Consider the following 16,446-nt stretch of genomic DNA (forward strand, 5'->3'; position numbering starts at 1 on the left):
ATTTGACTTTGGACACGCCGATTCAACGGTTTAGCACATCCATGGAGAGCTCGCACGTGCCCATTGGTGCGTACCCGAATCTCGGGATGGTCTCGCTAACACGTTGAACGTTGGGCATAAGCATACTCGGAGTTGTAATGGCGCAACCCTCCTGTTCGCTAGTCAGCCCAGTCGGGAGGCACATCTTCAACGCTTGTCAATTTCGAGGTCATGCATGATGCGGGTACTGTACGTAAATTCGACATTTGAGACACATCCTTGACGATATCGGTTGGGGAGAGATGTGTGGTCTATCGATCGCTGAGATGATTGTGCCTTGCTGTTACAGTGTCTTGCGATAGCCGCTCGTGTGTGCAACGGGATAGCAGCTGCGTGGTACAAGCATGGAACACTGAGCGGTGCTGCAGGTCTCCGCGGTTATGGGCAAGGCTTGGCGCATGAGCAACGCGGTGCAGCGTGCTGTGAAAGCTAACACCACGTCTGAAGAGGCTTCAGGGACTGGAGGACATATCACTTTCACCTCTGCCTGTCGTATATATGACCGTCATGTCATTGCTCCTTCTTTCCTGGTGGTTTGCCATTGGCATCTGCCTGACTCTTCTTCTTCTGCTTTGGTATCCTCCAGCTTGTCTCGTAACCGTATAACGCACCGCTACCGAAGACCAGCGTTGCTCCAAGAATCATCTTGGCATTGAGCTGGTGCCCGAACAGAAGCGTGCTCATGATGAACGACACCAACTTCCTGATGTTCAGCACAATGGTCACAGTGACAGCGGATGACTTGGCAGAGAGCAAGTTGACCCCGGAGATGCATGCAAGCTGTGTCACTGCGTTGGTAAACAATAGCAGAATCCCTTTCGGCATTGTTTCAGGATATGCGCGAGGCGCGAGTCCCCCCGTGGCGTCAGATGTCGTACCCGTCTGTGCCAAGATGGATGGCAAGTATTGTCGTACACTGACGTGTGGCGTGTCTGCGAGCTTCCGATACTGGTGTTGCAGCGTTCCAGCGAGAGGGAGGAAGAGTGGCAAGCCGAGTATGTGTGAGTAGAACAGGTTCTCTGTCCAGTTCGCCTTGTACTCCGCGTAGGTGTCTTCGGTGTATGCTCCTGCGTAGGCTGACATGAACTGGGCGAGGAGCAATATGCCCAACCCCTGGATGAAGTCTGATGAAGACGCCTCGTTCTCCACGGACATCTTTTTACCCTGTAAACGCTATCAGCACTGTCATGTTTTGTCGTCCGTGGGAGGCGCAGACTCTGTTCGTCTCGTATCCACGAGGGCACTCACCTTACTCTCAGAATCAGCCCACGCACTAATCAAAACTCCCACCGTAAGCAGCGCAACACTGAGCACCTGCAACGGACTATACCTCTTCCCACGCAACACCCCCGCCACCATCGTCGTCACACTCCCAAAGCTGCGCAGTATAATATGCACCGGCACACTGATATTGTACGCAAAAGCCCAGTTGTTCAGCATGTTAATACCCCAAAACATCGCTGCAATAATTGCCCATCGCGACAGAGGGACCTTTCTTTCACGTCAGTACGATTTCCACATGATTGCGCGCAAGCAACACGAGCATTTTGGCACGTTTTCAACGAGACAGGACTGGACTGGACTGGACTGGACTGGACTGGACATACCTTCGGCGCCCTTAAAGCCCACCTCCCCCCAGCCTCAAACTGCGTCAAATACGCAAAGCAACTCGTAAACACGAACTGGAAGAACGTAATCACCAACCCTATGTCATTCGCCCATCAGCCCACCACCGCTTCTCGTTGCATTGCGACCTCTCGTACGTCGTACGTGAAAGTGTTACATACCACTCCTTGACTCAAGCCTAGTCCTTTCATTAGCGGAAGGGAACAACGATACGGTGCCCAAGTCATGGAGAGGCTGTCTTACTTGACAATGCCTTCCAGAGCAAAGACATTGGTGCAACAGCCACCGAATATGAGGCCCGTGGTGGCTAAAGCATCAAATCCGGGCATTGTTTCGGAAATGCCGTTGTGGTGGTGGTGATCGTGTTAGGTTGTTGTTTGTGATGCGGTCATGGATTTTATTTGAGGAGAGTTTAGGAGGGCAGGGACACGTCGCGTGCGCCACGTGGCTGTGCTGCGAATCTTTCCGTCACTGCTACAGACACCCGGACGATGCTCACCACGGGCGGCATGGTATCACTTCATCAAGGTACGAAACACAGCATTTCACGAACCTCTGCACAATCTCAATGCACATGCTTGAAATTACTCCAATTCTGATACTGATGCTCACTATCGTCGTACTCGCATTTCACAAGGGTATCGGGTTATCATGACTGCTCCTGTTCAACTCTTCGTAGCCCACCTGGCTCTCATGCTAAGCTTCTTCTTGAGGTTCGGCTTGCGTTGGGACTCCTAGCCCAACTTGTTGGCATCGTCGTCATCCTCGAAGAAGCTGAGGATGGCTCGAACACCGCTTGGCCCGAGACCGTGAGGTGGGTAACAGACTGGGATCAAAAGTCAGTAAAAACGCTGCGAATAAGAATGATCGGATAGCTTACCATAGATGGGATCGTCCTGGGCACCCAGCTTCTCTCTGAACTCGCTCTTGTTCGTGAGCTTTAGCTCAGTCGCGATGGCGTGGTACGCCTTAGCCAGGACCTTCACGCGAGTGCCCTTCAAGTTGTGACCTGGCGTGAGCTTAGCAGCAGCGCCTCCGCCGAAGGTGACTGATGTTGCACCAGTCTGTGCGGCAGCCTTCAATGAGTGCAGCACGAGCAACTCAATGGCACCTGACGGCGCACCGGGGAAGTCGAGCGCAAACTTGACTTGCCAGCCGTGATCGGGTGACAGCTGAGCAAGGATGACAAGACCACAGATCTGGCCGTCTTTGGTTGTGGTGTAGTGATACTGTCGGTGCTCCGTATCTTGCCAAGGGTGGACATCTGTAAGATGCACCTGCTTGCCCTTTCTGTTCTTCAGCCAGTCCTCAATACGCTTGTCAACCTTCTCTTTCACGTCTTGTGGGATCGGCGTGCCGATTGGGATGTCGTGCAGTTTGACGCCCTCCTTCTCTGCGTGTCGGCACTTTCGCTGAATCTCAGGGTCCTTCGCCGCTGGGTTGTTGCCTGGGTCAAGACGTTGCTCGGCAGCAACAGACAGTGTTCGCCAGTCGAACTTGTTAGCTAGGACCTCTTCCACGGCCTGTCCACAGAGCAACCAAAGCGCCTTGAGGTGGCGCTCCTTCTTGATGTATCGCAGATAGCCGCCGATCGTCTTGACATACTGGCTCTGGTGGCAAAGAGGATCACCGATAGTGATAGCGAACCCTTCGTGAGGTACGAAGCCAATTGCAGCACCCGTGTTGGAATCACGCCAGTGTTCGAACTTGGGCTCCAGCCAAGATGTGTTCGAGGCATCACCGTAGTTGGCAATGAGCTTCTCGAGTGGTTGGAAGTCCATGTGAGCTGTGACTCGGTCTTGGCCCATCCAAGGTGGATGCATTGTGCTCGCTTCTGGATGTCGGAGTTGCTTGACTGGAGGCTTGTATGGCAACGACTTGGGATCACGCGGGAACATGGTCGCGTTTCGAATATCACCAAGCTTCAGCAAAAGCATGAGAATACGCTCCATACCGATTCCACCACCACCGTGCGGTGGAGCACCCCACTCGAACCCAGTCATGTACTCTTCCAAAGTCTTGGGGTCCATCTTCATCTTCTCCATATTTGCGGCAAGGGTAGGCGCATCGTGAATTCGCTGTCCTCCAGAGAGGATCTCCTGGCCACGGCAGAAGATATCGAACGAGTTTGTGAGCGTTGCGTTGTCGGGATCGGGCATGGCATAGAAAGGTCGCGCGGAGGCAGGGAACTTGTCGAGAACGTAGTAGTCGGTCTTAAATTTCTCCTTGATCACGGCGCCCAGGGCAATCTCGTCGCGAGTGCCCATGTCTTCATCTTCTGGCAGTTCCTTGCCATTCTCATCCCGGTAGCCAGACTCATTGAGCATGCGGATACCTTCAGCGAAGGGTATGATCGGGGTCTGATCCAGCCAGACCAGGTCCTCATGTGGGAACTGTCGCTTCACAACCTCGATCTCTTCCCTGTAATTGTCATAAACGAACTTGAAGATCGCCTTGAATGTGCTGTCCAAGACACGTAGCACCTCGTGGTAGTGCTCGTCAATCGCCATTTCCAGATCCAGACCCGTGAACTCTGTCAAATGCCTGTGGGTGTTGCTGTTCTCGGCTCTAAAGACTGGACCAATCTCAAAGACTCGCCTGAAGTCTGCTGCAATAGCCATCTGCTTGCCCAGCTGCGGCGACTGTGCCAGGAATGCTGGCCTGCCAAAGTAGTCGACCTTGAAAACGCTGGCTCCAGACTCAGATGCGGCGCCTTGGAGCTTTGGAGTGTGGATCTCAATGAAGCCGATGTTGTGCAAGTGTGATCGGAAAGCCTGGCAAATGCCAGACTGCACACGGAAGATAGCCTGCGATGCTGTCGTACGCAGATCAATAATGCGGTTACCCTGGCGGGCTCTGTCAGACACGCGGTGGCGGGTGTCTCCCTCCTGTTGGGTTTCTGCCTTGCTGACCTCAGCCTCGTGGACAGTGAATGGCAATGGCTCATCCGGCGTGGCCTCAACGTGCATCTCATGGATATGGATCTCAAGGTTGTGGATCGATACACCGATGATCTCCCCCTGCTTAGCCTTCGGCTCTTGGACGACACCCTTGATCACCGCGACTGATTCGACGTGAAGATGCTCGGCCCAGTACAAGAAGTGCTGAGAGACACTGCCGTGCTCGTGCAAGATACCTTGAATGGTTGCCGTCTGCTGTCGAAGCTCGATGAACATCAGATGTGCGCTCAGCTTACGCAAGTTGTGCAGGCGTGCTCTAAAGCAAACCATTTGGCCAACATGTTCTGGCTTGAGGTCACGCAAGTCAATGCGGTCTTCATGCTTCTGTTGCCCAGCGTAATAGTTGATTGGTAGTGTGCCGTACCTGGCCTTCTGTTCTTCAGTCTCTTCCTCTTCAGCCCTCTTCGCCATTTCCTCTTTGCGTTTTCGATCTGCTTCCTGGCGAGCTTCGACCTCCTGGCGGTGCTTCTCCTTCTCGGCTTGTCGCTCATGTTTACGCTGCTGGTTGCGGCTCATCGGCTCGCCTTCGCGATTCAATGGCAGGTCTTCGGTGGAAGAGTGCGAATCATCGGAGCCACCACGGACCTTGCGCCTCAGAAAGCCCAAGGGACTATGCGAGCCTCTGTGGTGGTCCTTGGAGTGTCGTGATGGCGACGGCGACAGATCAGTAGAGGGTCGATGTCCCGAGTCTGTCGAGTGACGGCCGAAGCCAATGCCATTCGACAGGGCCGAGAAGCCAGTCCCCACGCGGCTTTCCCTGTGGCCATCCTTGGGAGCTGGGCTTTCGTTGTCGCTAGTGGCAGCTGAGTTGGAACCACTCCGAGGGCGAAAGCTGTGCAGAGCCTTCTTGAGCGACATGTTGGCAGTCTGTAGCTGTGCTCTGGGGGTTGAGAGAGTACAGAAGCTGTGGAACAGCGTGCGGAAATTGCTTTGGATTGCTGCTACAGCCGAAGACGCAGCAGTAATGTGTTGATGAGTGAGCGAGAAACGGCCGGGTGTGCAGAATGTTCGCGAGCTTGTGATTCGGATGCGGGCAAAGTCAGCAGTCAAGGCGGGTGCGATGAGCAGCTAGGCAGGTCAAGCTCGGTGGTGGTGCAGCTGCTGACTTGGAAATGATGACGGCCAGCGCCAATGAGGCAATGCCACCGGATAGCGCGGGAAGCTGCAAAGGGCGGCAGCTCTCACGCGACCTCGTGGCTGGCGTCAATGTCGTATCGCTGCGAGGTGTTGGCGTGAATGCTGGTGTATGTGTTTGCGTTGTTTGTGGCAGACATTGGCAACAGCACAGCAGGGAAGGTCAGATTGGTTTATCAAGTTGCTGCCAGCATTTGCTCACAAACGTGGTCCACGGTGGAGCTGCACAGTCCACGCTCACGGGCCAAAAGCTTGATCGGCGCTATGCAACTGGACGGGAATCATTGTCGCCTCGCCTGCCTCAGTGCCACGTGAGTGCCTCCTCAGTGTTGTGGCTGTTTCTTCCATGCATGTGGGCTACGAGGTACATAGCTGCGCTGACAAAGAAACCAACCTGGAAACATGCTGCATGATCCCACCCGCTGCTAACACATGCTCCAGCTCGTGTTGCTCGCGCGAGATATCCACCAAATGCCTTCAAGATGCCCTATACAGCTTGCGAACATGTGATGTCGCTACATGTAGTGTCTCTAAACGCGAGCACAGACAACTTACAATCCAGACGGGCCAGACCAGGCTTGATGTACATGTACTGTACATGTATCCTGAGTCAGTCCAGCGTCACTGTCTCAATCTCTCTCAAAAACATGAATCTTTGGCGTCGGCGAACGCATCCCAGCCGATGGCTTCCGAGCGCGGCAAAGGCTTCTGCTCTGACTCTTTGAGAGATAGCCAATAGCCAATAGCCAATAGCCAAGAGGCCAAGAGGCCGGAAAATTGGAAGAGACACATCCCCATAGGCTTTATATATTGACGTTGGTCTGGATCCCTTGGACACTTCATAAAAGAAGCTCTTCTTGAGCGTTTTCCAGGAGCTCCCCCACAGTCGAAGGTGACTAACAACTATGGATCATCATCACAGCGACGTCTTGATGCTGGACTTGGCGTCTCTCGCAAATCAAGGTAAGAACCAGGATGTCTGCTCTCACTTGCACATCATCGTATCATCACAACGACGATACATACACGTCGCAAGCTGCAACCGAGCTGCCGCGAAACGACCCATCAGTCGCGTGCTTCCAACTTCTGACATGTTGGCGTCCACCTCCAGACCGCCCGATAGTCGATCACTGCCATCACCAACCACCCACTCGCGAACCACTATTCCATGATCATAGTACCGTTCACAAGATACCAAACGACTGCCGATTTCGTACCTTCGAGTCCTTTTATCCTATACATACTGTACATACTGTACATACTATACATCATCACCAGCACCGAACATGCGCGTTGACTTTCTGTACGAGTCCTCGTCGAGCGCATCATGTGCCCAATCGCTGTCGCTGGGTATCGGATCCTGAGCATCATAGCCCGGGCCATGCCTAGCAGGATCTTCGATCTATGCCCGCGGAGCAGTGGAACGTGTCCAAAGTGCGGATCGCAGCGTATGACCATTGTGCCTTGCCAATGTCTCCCCGACGCTACGACGGATTCCAGGACTTCGAGCCCGTCTGCTCTTGTGCCGTCGCGGCTCATTGCAGTAACTGTACCTGTCGTCTTGATGGTCGGTCGCTGCATCTCTGGCGTTGCCTGCTGTGGTATGCAGCGCACCGTAGAGGCCCGCACCGGCAGTGCGACCGAGCGACATGGTCGATGCGCGATCGTCTGTGTTTATGCTTCGTAAAAGTGGTGCAATACCACTTCCAAGCTGGTCTTCGTTCAGCCATTCCTATCCCTCTCACTCTTCTCAAAAGCCCGATCTTCAAAGAACGTAGAGTCAGTCGGTATTCAGTGGTAGGGGACACAGAGCACCGCAATCGTGACAGAGCCGGCAATGTCTCTGTCCCTCTTGGGACTGCCCCGCCAGTTCGAGACATTGCCAGCTCAGCCAAGGATGTACGTACTCCCCGAGTTTACTCACCAAGTTTACTCAACGCCTCCAACTTGCCCTTATCCACCAACTTATCCCCAATCGGCAGACTACTCAGCGCACTCGACATCAACTCCGCCGCCCGTTCAGCCGTCAACTTCGTCGAACTCAGCCTCGGCTTCGTAACGCCGGCACTATTCTGCGAATGACCTTGCTGTTGCTGTGGCGGGTGTGAAGGACCAGACATGCCAACATCTTTCCTCCTCAGCCCGACTTGTCCTTTAGGATCCACGAATGTCTCATATCCTTGTGTATCAAGGACTTCACGTGGAACGTCTTCGATGGCGGCTCCGACGCTGCTAGGTGTGATGTTACCACCCTCAATCGCGACTGGTGCTTTCTTCCTGCCTGGGTGGCCCTCCGCCATGCTCCTGATGACTCTGCCATTCTCTTCGCATCCCTCTACTGCGAAGCGTAGACACATAATGGCATGTTCGCGGATGTATGGGTTGTGCTCGTCGGGTCGACAGCAGCCTACAAGGGCTTCGAGGCCTCCATAGCGGCGAACTTGGTCTTGGACTGTGCGGTTCTTCCAGATGAGGGATGAGAGCACGAGGACAGTGAGCTTTTTGAGGTTGCGCCATTCGAAGTCGGAGGGCTCGTCTTGGTCGTGGTGAGGGGCGATGTTCGTGTTTGGAAGTGGAGGATTGTTCGGGTGGTGGTCGTCGGGATAAGCGAGGGGTGTTTCAGCTTCATAGAGTGGTTGTTTGCCGTTGGTGGTGGTCGTCGGCGGATGAAGCGGCAAAGGAGGCAGTCTTGGGTCGATACCTGGTGATGTCGGATTGACATCAAATGGCCTCTCGATAGCTACAGGTGCAGCTTGTTGAGGTACTGGCGTCGGCATCCTGGCTGGGGTCGACACTGGCGCAGAAGGCACTGGCATTGGCGACATAGGTGGCAATGGGCTCGGTGCCCTCAAGCCTGGCATCATGGCCGCATCGGCACTCATCGCTCTCTGTGGTGGCCTCACTGCACCATGGTGACTTGCCATCTGCACATTCTCGACTCTTCGTGGGAGGCTTTGCACCACAGCGCCCATCTTAGGGATGCCGCCTTCCAGCTCTCTGAGAAGTGTGACGAGTTCGCTCGCCATCTCCCACTCGCCGAGTATGCCCTTCCAGACACCCTCTTCCGTCAACACAGCGAAGAACTCGAGGTACTGATACACACCCTCGTACATTCTCTCCATGTCCCACAGGTTCAACGGGAAGTCTTCAGGACTTGCACGACCGGCATGAATTTGACCTTGCAGGAAGATCAAGGCACATGTCTGTGGTATGATGTGCTGCCTGAACTCCGTGAAGATGAAGTTCAATATGTGTAAGTCGACTCTGCTGGGCATGTGAGGAAGGCTGATCACAGGCCTGTACTGATTCGCAGGACCATGCACGGCACCCGCGGTCATCGTGATAGGCGCCTTGCCCTTGCCAGCATCGTGTAGTGCAGCGTCGTTCTTGGCTTGTGCATTTGCTGCGACAGTTGCTTTCTGTGCTTCTCCTCTCGCTCTGAAGATGCAAGTCAGAAGCTTCATAATCACCGCTTGTGCTGGGCTGATAATGTCCTTCGACCTCGATCTGTCCCGGAACGCATGATATGCATAAGGCATCAGGCCATTGCGAAGAATAGCTTCCATGATCTTGACCATGAACTTGAAGTAGAGTTCCTCTTCCCGCAGATCCCAAGCTGCGACGAAGATGAGCAGTTCCCGCAGCAGATTCCGTCCATTACTCTGGCTGAGCAGCAGATGTGTCCGCACAACGTGCATGTTCAATAGAGCATTCGTCTCATCCTTAGTGAGGCGACTGCCTGCTAGTGTTGATGCTGGCGGCGGCACAATCCCTGACATGATGAGCATCGGCAGAACTTCTATTTCTGATGGACCCAGGATGAGAGGAACGTCAGTAAGAAGACCGCGACCATCTTCGGTACTACCAGGATAGTCTTCTTCTTCTTCTTCTTCTTCTTCTTCCTCCTCCTCTTCATCTTCTTCTTCCTCGGAGCCTTCTTCCTCCTGCCCCTCTTCATCTTCCTCCTCTTCTTCCTCTTCACTTTCCTCGACCTCGCTCTCCTCGAAAGCTTCGCCTGTAGGATCGTGTGGATTCTGGGTCGCTGGCTGTTGGTTTTCTGGCAGGCGCGGGTCGCTTGGATGCAGTATCGGTGGTGTACGGGACATGCTCCTGGTCTTCTCGATTGGGTTGCCCGCTTCGTCAGTGTATACAGGTCGGGTCACTTCACCCTCGACATCGCGAGTCTCAGCTGCCATCATGTCTCGAAATCTTACTTCCTCCGCCATAGGTCTTTGGGTATTTGGAGGAGGCATCTCCGACTCTGGCGGTGCCTCATAACCCTCGAGCCTCTTCATGAGCTCTGCTTTGCCAGACTCGAGTATCTTCGTGCCCGCTTCAGCTGTGAAAAGCATCCTCATGTCGTCTGCTACCACGGGTCTGCTCTGAAGACTTTTATTGTCGAACGTCAGATGACCGTCCTTACCGTAGATGGCAGGCTCCATTGGTTTGATGTCAGCGCTCTCGGTACGATACTTCTCGGCAAGTTGCTCTTCCAACATGGCGATCTTCCTCTCTACCTGCCTCGTCTGTTGTGCAACCGGCACATCGCTTCTCAGCACAGGCTGTTGCTCTGTAACTGCCAGCATCTTCGCCTCGTACACAGCCAGATCTTGTCGGTACTTCGCAATCGCATCCTCGTACAGTCCTTGCCAGTACTCATGGTCGTCATCCGTAAGCTCAGCCCATCTTCGTGGCATTTCCAGATGCATCTCTCCAAGTGTCGGGTCTCTCTTGCGTTCGATGTTGTAGTCCTCCTTGCAGATGCCCGCAGCCCTCTTACAATAGAATGCATAACCATTTCCCTGCAACTTATCCCTCCCCTCAAGAGCCTCCGGCGGCAGAGGATAGTCTGCAAAAGGCGTGTCGTCCCACAACGGCTCGGCCCCAGTAGGATCGACATGCCTCTTACCATCTGTACCAAACGCAACCAGCATGTCCATACTGTTCAACGGCGGGGCCGGCTTGCTCGTAGGATTACTCGGAACATCCGTCAAACTCGCAGAACTCGTCTCCGGCACATCCTCAGGACTGAATACTGCCTCTGCACCACTGTTGTCAAATAGACTGACCCACAGCATCAGTTTCCTCCTCTCATTCTGCGCCACCAAGTTGTTGAGAAATTGCAAGCTCGTAATGAGCAGTTTCTTATAGGCATTCACAATCCACTGCCACTTCTCCTCATCTCCTGTCCCAGCATCACCATCGTACCCGCGTGCTGTGACGCGCACACAGCAGTTGATAAGCCGGAACACCTCAGCATCCAGACTGTAGCTTGCGCAAAGATCCTGCACTTTCGCCCCCATCGTCAAGACATTCCTTGCAATCCCCATCAAATCGTTAATTCTCTCCAAATCTTTCCACAGCCCCGGGTAGTGACTCGCGATCAGCGCGCCGCTCGTGCTTTCATAATCCACGCTACTGGGGTCCCATATCGTGAAACTCCTCCTTTCAAGGCTGGGAATCGCAGCTTTTAGAAGCACCGCGAGTTCGGGCCAGAATTTCGTATCGGTGCCGATTGCTTCGCGAACGGAGACATCTTGGGCAGACTTTTTGAGAATCTCTTTGCAAACTTTCTTGTCGAGGAAGTCGAGGGTTGTAGGGTTCATGTAGGTGGAGGATTTGAAGTGGATGGTGTAGGGTGGGAGCACGAGGCGGATGTAGACAGCGTTTGCGGATGCCTTTTTGTCGTGCGCATTGCTGGGAGTGCTGTCGCGCGCCATAGTGGCGGCGGTATAGAGGGAGGGCGTCGGTCAGGTGGAGTGTATGTGAAGGAAGAAGATTGCATGTGGATAGAGACCATATCTCGGAAACAGATCGGAGGATTTCCCAAGGACGCTTGGGCCACAAAATATGATGGCATGGGATAGACACATGTATTTTAGACAGCCCTACTGATACTGCAATAACGTAGACTCACGCTAGAGATTCAACAGGCAGGACTCATGACTACAAGATTTTCAGAATGTCGAGAAACAGCTATAGAGCACTGCTTCTCGACTGTTCCTCGTGCACTCTATAGCAGCCTTTCATCCATCTAGGGCTACCATCTACTGCTTGCTACTCAGCACACTCTGCACAGCCTCAATAACCTTCGCATGCACATCCTTAGGCGCCGCAATAACACCCTTGTTCTCCTTCAACGTCCTGCCCAAGCTGAAGTTCAACCTCTTGCCCTCAACATCAGTAACCTGGCCACCAGCCTCACGAACGATCAAATCTCCTGCTGCGTGATCCCAGATCTTCTCAACATAGTCCTTCTTGACTGACAATCTGAGGTAAAGATCTCCAGCACCTCTCGCGATCGAGCCATACTTTGCTTGCGAATCCATTCTCACACTTGGTTTTGTGATGCCGAGCTTCTCAGCAATCTTGCCGCTGTCGCTCTGGTTGCTGTGCGCAGCTTCTACGCTCTCGCAGAAGGTTGCATCTGCGATGTTCGAGATTGGCTTCATCTGAATCTTCTTGGCAGCTTCCAGCGAGCCCTTCTGCAGTGGTCGAGAGTATGCGCCCTCGCCCTGCACGGCAGAGAAAAGCACACCCTTACCTTCCTCGTCGCTGGCGTCGGCACCGATGTTCTCCTTCAGAGGCTCGCTATCCGAAACTGGCAGGTTTGGGCATCCGAGCACACCGACCTTGACGTCTCCATCGACCATCAGACCCAAGCAGACAGCGTATTGTCCACCTCGTAGGAAACCTTTCGTGCCGTCGATAGGATCGATTGCCCAAATTCTGCCCTTGTTTCCACCTTTGCTGTCGCCCTTGTCGATAATGTCCAACATCTTCTCAGCAGACGCTACGGGTCCTCCCAGCGCCTTCTCAGCATTTGTGTCGTGAAGCTTTGCATCTTGCACAAGACCGAAGACAAGATCACGGAGCTTTGAGTTCTCTCTGAGATCCTTGGCCTCCTCCTCTGCTACGATCTCATCGTCGGGGAAGTTGTGTTGCAGCGCAGCGATGATCAGAGCTTGTGCTCCAAAGTCGCCGATGGTCACAGGTGAAGTGTCGCCCTTCTCCAATGTGCCTTTGCTGTTCTGGTGGAAGACGGTCTTGGCGAGAATAGAGGCGCGCTGGACTGCTAGGAGAGCAATGTTGAGCTCTTTGCTGTAGTCGGTCGACATTGTGGTGAGATGCTGCTGTTGTTGGCGGGGTAGGAAGTGGGATGAGAGGAGTCGGAGGCGTGGTAGGAGGGTTGGGAAGAGCGAGAAAGCCAGTATGACTATGGAGATGGCGAATATGGCGGAAGTGAGAGTTGGTCTCCTTACCATCTTTTTTCTGTTTGGCGACTAGAGCTCTCAGTAGCAGCTTAGCTCGCCCGATGACAATGACATCGGAGTCCGCAACGCGTTTGACGTGGGTCCGATGCTTCCAAGTTGCCAAGCAGCAGCGACTTCGACATCCTTTCTAGAGTATCTTCTATTCATTGACATTACACTGCTACTTAATGTGTATCGCCATAGTTGCTACTGGAAGCGCTCATCTATGAAAGCCAGAACAGTCGAGTCCAAGGTCAAGCGCTGAGGTCACGAAACATTGTACAAAGGTAAGCACTTTTGGGTAGACATGTAGGAACTAAAGTTACTGGAGACTGTCACTTGATACATGTTGTAGTATTGAATCTCTGCATATGCTGTACATTGGCTTTGGGTGTGCGAGAGTGGCCCAGCACAGCTGCTTGGACTGTGAAGGATCTCATGTTGCTCGTGCAAGGCGAATGCTCTCCAGCGACTGTACCTCTTATTGTTGGCAACAAGACTTGCACGTATACAGCTGCGCGACCGCTGCTATCGTCCGCATCGCAAAGCACGAGTGCCGTTTGACCTAGGCGAACAGTCAGTCCATGTGCCAGAGAAAGTTGGCTAGGGCGTATGGTGAAAGATTTGACGTTCAGTTCTCCAAGGTGTATCTCTCTTCTCCGGCGATGCCTCAGAGAGGTAAAGCAGTACACGTTGTCATCATATATCGTAGGGAAGAAAGCAAGGGTAGAACATACCATAAGTCTGTTGATGTCACAGTCGATCAGCGAGTGTTCAGGAAGATGGAGAAGACACTTGTGACGGGAAGTTTGATGGTGTCAGAGATTTTGATTTCATTGAGCTTCATAGTATAGCCAGCCATGATATAACACAAGGCAGCCTCCGCAGAAATAGTATACATCACGTAGAGCTCAGAGTCGAGCTGAACCTGAACTTACCTTTTGATATTGGTCGACCGAGGGCGGTGCGACGACAATGCTGAACGTGACGTTCAAGGCATCAATATATCCTGCGACCAAAGTCAGCTTGCTGTCTCCAATTGAAGTTCGAGATCGTGGAGGAAGTGTGTCGAAATTGCGATCAGGCTCATTAAATCAGAATTTTCAGTGTTGTACGTTCATAACACTCCATGCTCGTTAGGCGATAGAGTGTTCAAACAGTGTGAATAGTGTTCATCATCGCAGAGTCGAGGGGAGGGGAGGATGGAAGCTTACCTGTTCTGCAGTCAGCACTTGCTCACAGCGGTACTGATGTGTTTGAAAGAAATGACGAATGTCGTGATCAGGAACGCTTCCTCAACAAGCATCTCTTCACCGGACACCCACAAGGTTTGTACGCCTTGTTGTTTCTGGATGTCGACTCGGAGTGCACAGTCTGTCCGCCCGTTGCGTTGGGTGTCTCATCATTGAACATTGTCGGAGTGATGAAGAGGGCCGGTTTACCTGATAGCAATGTCAGCGATGAACTCGAGGAAGTTGTGAAGCAGCTGAATTGCAGACGAGTTCTCAGACAAGGCTGAAACTAATTTGCACAAAATCGACATGATTTGTTCCGTTCGAGGAATGCCATTTGTGTCACATTATCATCACAGAACAGGGAGGTGATGAGTTTGGGTGGAGGCATACCTTTGGATAGTGTTTACCGCGTGTGCTACGCCGAACAGTCAGTGGTGACTGCAATAGCAGGTGAAATGATCTCGAGTGCTGAGTGGAAGTCGAAGCCGCCATGAGGAACTATTCTCGACTGTTAGCTTCGTGCCGAAGGTGTGCTCAGGCGCCGAGTATAGGTTGCAGTGTGGTTCTCAGTGTAATTCTAGAGTTATTGAATCCTTCATGACGCTATAGGCTTTGGATTGTTCGTGTATATAACATCATTGTGGATGCTGGAGGTTGAGATGTAGACGTACCTTGGAAGAGATGTGGCTGGAAATGTACCACGCTTCGGGTACAGCTCATGGCGGCTGCGGCGACCATTCAGTCTCGACGCTGACAGAAGTTTCCGCCATGTCGCGCGGGTTCGGCGGTGTTGCACGTTATGGTGGGATGTTGTTGATGGAAGGGGGCGAAGAAGTTGAAGTGCAGGAAATTGAAGATGAGGATAATTTTCGCGGCGCACGGAGCTCGAAGCGGCAGCGCCCGATCCACAGGTGTGCATGTAGTCCACACTTGGATCTCCCAAAAGCACGCACTCAATCCACAGATAGCACAATCAACACACCCACTTGCGTCAACGCCACTGCCAACTACCACATACGATCAATCACCTGGATCAGTAGTATTCCAACACATGCATCTTCTCACAGCCCAGAGACTATGGTCATAAGATATACCAACACCTCCAAGATGGCAATCGCAGTAAGCTCCGAACAGCAGCGGCAACCACCCATCGACGATCCACAACACTAGACATGACCTAACACCATCCCAGGCAATAGGCCAAATCACCTCCACAAACTCCCTCCACCATAACCTCTCCCAATGCCGCCTTCTCCTCCAAATAGCCGTCAGCGCAGGTGCAAAGGTGACACCATTCCCCCACTCCCCAAACATCAAGCCACCAAAGTTAACCACACCCTTAGCCAGGCCCTCTTCCTCCCCGAAGCAAGTGACTACATCGGCACCTCTGCCCAGGAATCCTTCTCCCTCTGCGTCCCCGCCTCGGAGTCCCCCTTCGTCCTCGGTCTTCAAGAAGCCGCAAAGCAACACTCCCTCCCCATCTCGGTAGGTATCCATGAACCCTCCGATGATCCTGGTAGTAAACGGATTAGGAATACTCTAATCTGGATCGATGAAGCTGGGATTATAACGCACCGCTATCAAAAAGTGCACCTCTTCGACTCGGAACTGGAGAATGGGCCCGTCATAAGGGAGAGCGAAACGATCGAGCCCGGGAACCACATCCTCCCACCCTTCAACACTTCCGTCGGGAAGATCGGGTCCATGATCTGTTTCGATCTCCGCTTCCCAGAAATCGCATTAAGCCTGAGAAGACAAGGGGCAGAAATTCTACTCTATCCCTCCGCCTTCACGGTCCCGACGGGAAAAGCACACTGGCTTCCTCTCCTGCGTGCCAGGGCGATTGAGTGTCAGTGCTATGTCATTGCTGCCGCGCAGGTTGGGAAGCATAATGAGAAGCGGGAGAGTTATGGGCATAGTATTGTGATTGATCCTTGGGGCGAGGTGGTGGCGGAGCTGGGAGGGGAGGGGAAAGGGGAGCCGGAGGTGGTTTTGGCCGAGATTGATTTGGAGAGGGTGAGGAGGGTGAGGGAACAGCAGCCGTTGAAGAGGCGAATGTAAGTTTGATGTTCATTCTTCTCACTATGATGTTTCTCGCGAGTGTCATGAAAGCTGGACTGAGCTGGTCTGTTGCTAATACGTCGATCTTTGCAGTGACGTATATCCTGAGGTGTAGCATTAAACGTTAGAAGGAATAGA

General features: G+C 53.1%; 5 protein-coding genes across 5 annotated transcripts; 1 reads left to right on the plus strand and 4 right to left on the minus strand.

Annotated features, from left to right (window-relative positions):
• Positions 1 to 549: 549 nt before the first annotated feature.
• Positions 550 to 1,994, minus strand: CLAFUR5_00531 (UDP-N-acetylglucosamine transporter yea4; the record flags this gene model as incomplete). The annotated part of the gene is made up of 5 exons (XM_047899679.1): positions 550 to 1,203; positions 1,288 to 1,530; positions 1,647 to 1,744; positions 1,827 to 1,843; positions 1,909 to 1,994. 5 exons carry the CDS (start codon positions 1,992 to 1,994, stop codon positions 550 to 552), a joined length of 1,098 nt encoding a protein of 365 aa, XP_047755785.1.
• Positions 1,995 to 2,399: 405 nt separating this feature from the next.
• On the minus strand, positions 2,400 to 5,483 carry CLAFUR5_00532 (Aspartate--tRNA ligase, cytoplasmic; the record flags this gene model as incomplete). Its single annotated transcript, XM_047899680.1, has 2 exons — positions 2,400 to 2,491; positions 2,546 to 5,483. 2 exons carry the CDS (start codon positions 5,481 to 5,483, stop codon positions 2,400 to 2,402), a joined length of 3,030 nt encoding a protein of 1,009 aa, XP_047755782.1.
• A 1,998-nt stretch (positions 5,484 to 7,481) lies between these two features.
• CLAFUR5_00533 (uncharacterized protein) lies at positions 7,482 to 11,479 on the minus strand (the record flags this gene model as incomplete). Its single annotated transcript, XM_047899681.1, has 2 exons — positions 7,482 to 7,522; positions 7,756 to 11,479. 2 exons carry the CDS (start codon positions 11,477 to 11,479, stop codon positions 7,482 to 7,484), a joined length of 3,765 nt encoding a protein of 1,254 aa, XP_047755783.1.
• Positions 11,480 to 11,806: 327 nt separating this feature from the next.
• Positions 11,807 to 13,024, minus strand: CLAFUR5_00534 (3'(2'),5'-bisphosphate nucleotidase; the record flags this gene model as incomplete). The annotated part of the gene is made up of 1 exon (XM_047899682.1): positions 11,807 to 13,024. The coding sequence occupies one exon, from the start codon at positions 13,022 to 13,024 to the stop codon at positions 11,807 to 11,809; it is 1,218 nt and encodes a 405-aa protein (XP_047755788.1).
• A 2,300-nt stretch (positions 13,025 to 15,324) lies between these two features.
• On the plus strand, positions 15,325 to 16,308 carry CLAFUR5_00535 (putative hydrolase nit2; the record flags this gene model as incomplete). Its single annotated transcript, XM_047899683.1, has 3 exons — positions 15,325 to 15,366; positions 15,440 to 15,532; positions 15,595 to 16,308. 3 exons carry the CDS (start codon positions 15,325 to 15,327, stop codon positions 16,306 to 16,308), a joined length of 849 nt encoding a protein of 282 aa, XP_047755789.1.
• Between the last annotated feature and the right edge of the window lie 138 nt (positions 16,309 to 16,446).

The sequence above is a fragment of the Fulvia fulva genome, chromosome 1 (genome assembly GCF_020509005.1).
Source record: "Fulvia fulva chromosome 1, complete sequence".
Classification (NCBI taxonomy): Eukaryota; Fungi; Ascomycota; class Dothideomycetes; order Mycosphaerellales; family Mycosphaerellaceae; genus Fulvia; species Fulvia fulva.